Here is a 2,351-nt window from a genome sequence, read left to right as displayed (position 1 = left end):
AAAATCCTTTTCAAACTCCGAGTTTGCATTTTGCGAAGCTCGGTATTCAGATCGATGTACTTTTTCATAAAGGGACTCTCATTAAATATGATTCCTCTGTGAATCTTGGTTAATTTGAGTCCAAGGTCTAGACATTGTTTCAAAGCCGTGTGGTGAATGACGTACTTTTCCTTATCTCCAAGATTTGGAATGAGTTTTTCCACCCTGTTTACGGTGACTCTCTCAGGAGCTAGGGATAGTCGTTATGGAGGTCGTGTAGCTTCTTAGGGTATTCCAGATCCACTTCAAGAATGCATGGGATTTCATCCCAAGAGTCTAGCTGTTTCGGAGTCATCCACTCAAAATCTCCGGTTGGCAATGGTTGACTCATCGCCCAGCCATAAAGGTTATTATTGTCGAGGTATTGGATATACTTGGAGGGCTTGCTCGGATCGTAATCGGATCCCATGTATTTGTTATTTGCTTCTGAATATCTGGTTGATATCATGGAAACCCCACCTCTGATCCCTTTTTCGATCATCATAGCCATGTCATAATCCACGAGGAGGTCCAATTTTACACCCGTCGTTTTCAGCATGGCGTCGTAGGAAAGTCCAGGAGCTGTGTAGTACCAACAAGGATCTAATTTGTAATTTTTCAAGCATAGTTTCCTAAAACTCTCAAAAACATCCGCTAGAAGAAGAACGTCTGACTTGAGATACAAATCGTGGTACTCCCTCATGGTTTTCATCTCGAAGGCATTCCAAACATTCTGTGCGTGTTCATAATCCTCATCGGAAATGTGTTCTTCGTTAAGTTTGGAGTAGAAGGTGTCTTTGGGTGGAAGACTAGTCTCCTGGAGTTTTTCCAAAGAGTTGACGTGATCGTACGGATACACCCCTTTTCTCAAGAGCAGCTGAAGTTGTTCATCCTGATAAAATTTCGGTAATTCAGAAAACTCATCCAAATTTTCGACGAGTTTGCCAAGTCCAGCAGCCATGAATTTGAAGCTGTCGATAAATCTGAGATCACGCTTGACATCGACTTCTTTTCCTTCCTTATTGGTAAAGGTGTCAACCAATATCTTCTTGGTGAATGAGATGTACTTCTCTTCGTTGGAAGGAATACAGTCGATCTCTCCCTCGGTCTTGCCAAGATTCTTGATGAACAGATGAGCGTCATATCCGGCTAGATTATGAAAAATCACGGGAAAGAACTTTGGTTTCCTATATTTCATATTGCAGATATTGTGAGCAGCTCCTCTAAAGGTTCCCTTATAGTGACAGTGGTCTCTGACGTTGTAATTATCTTTATCATCAGGAGTCAGTGGATCCTTACAGATGTGGCAGTGGGTGGATTTTTGAAGATCTCTCGCTCTTGCTCCCCGAAGATCATTTCCTTTTGGAACTTGAATTCTTGATAGATCTCTTTGATGTTTTGCTCTAGAGTTTCCACAAAAATCTGAGCCACATCTTGGTCCTCGGATTCCTTGGTGAAGATCACTGGTTCTTGAGTGTACACCGAGTCATCGAAACACTTGATGTAGTAGCAAAAGCCCGAAGGTTCGTGCTTTTGGTATTTCGTCGTCTTCTGAGAAACTTCCGGTTGGCAGGTTTGTATCGGCGCCGTCAAGGATTCAAAGTCGGCGTACACGACAAAGGGACGTTCTGAGACTTGAAATGATGTTTAAAATACTGAGATGAATCCTTCTCTGGATCCGGCATTTCAATTTTCACGGTTTCATTATTTTGACATAGCTCTTTATGTTTCACCAATTTTTGTTTGGAGATGTAGGACGTGAGACATCGCATACAATAATATCTAGCATGACCATTTTTACTCTCTCGTGACGACATTAGTCTGCTCATACTCTTGATGACGCAGTAATGTTGGGTGTCATAGCCATCCTTATTTTTGCCCGAAATTAAAAGAAGAATAACTTCGTGTTTTCGATTGCTAGCACCTACTCTCAGCGGGTAGACTTCATTTTTGTACAACCTCTTGGATGAATTTTTTCGGCGTATCCCAAGACATTAACGGAAATTGTAGGATTGTTCCTTTCAAACTTGGCAATATCTTTAAGGGAGGTTGGAAAGGGGATACCATCCCAGTTGAGCTCTTTGGCTCGTTCTATAAGCTTGTTGTCTACCCGATTTGGATTATCGTTAACTGGATTAAGAGCTCGAGTGATAGACCACTTGGAGCACTGATTGTCATCATTTATAAGATTGATGATCGCTTTCTTTTTGGCTAGATCTTTTGGAGTCGGAATGTATGACGAACCACTCATCGGTTTGTATTTAACTGTGTGAATGCTCAAGTCTACGATCGATTTGAATACCCATCCGCTTCCGCTGTTTTGAAATGTCGCA

The 2,351-nt window shown here is 41.7% G+C and overlaps 1 protein-coding gene across 1 annotated transcript; it reads right to left on the bottom strand.

Moving 5' to 3' along the window:
• Positions 1-229: 229 nt before the first annotated feature.
• Positions 230-1,216, bottom strand: LOC140147029 (uncharacterized). Its single transcript, XM_072168801.1, has one exon. It carries the CDS (start codon positions 1,214-1,216, stop codon positions 230-232), a length of 987 nt encoding a protein of 328 aa, XP_072024902.1.
• Positions 1,217-2,351: the final 1,135 nt, after the last annotated feature.

This window comes from Amphiura filiformis, chromosome 3 (genome assembly GCF_039555335.1).
Source record: "Amphiura filiformis chromosome 3, Afil_fr2py, whole genome shotgun sequence".
In the NCBI taxonomy this organism is placed as follows: Eukaryota; Metazoa; Echinodermata; class Ophiuroidea; order Amphilepidida; family Amphiuridae; genus Amphiura; species Amphiura filiformis.
This window is presented reverse-complemented; position numbering and strand designations above follow the sequence as displayed.

Excerpts from the sequence above, each read along its gene's own strand:
- LOC140147029 (XM_072168801.1), bottom strand. The coding sequence starts at position 1,216 with ATGAAATATAGGAAACCAAAGTTCTTTCCCGTGATTTTTCATAATCTA.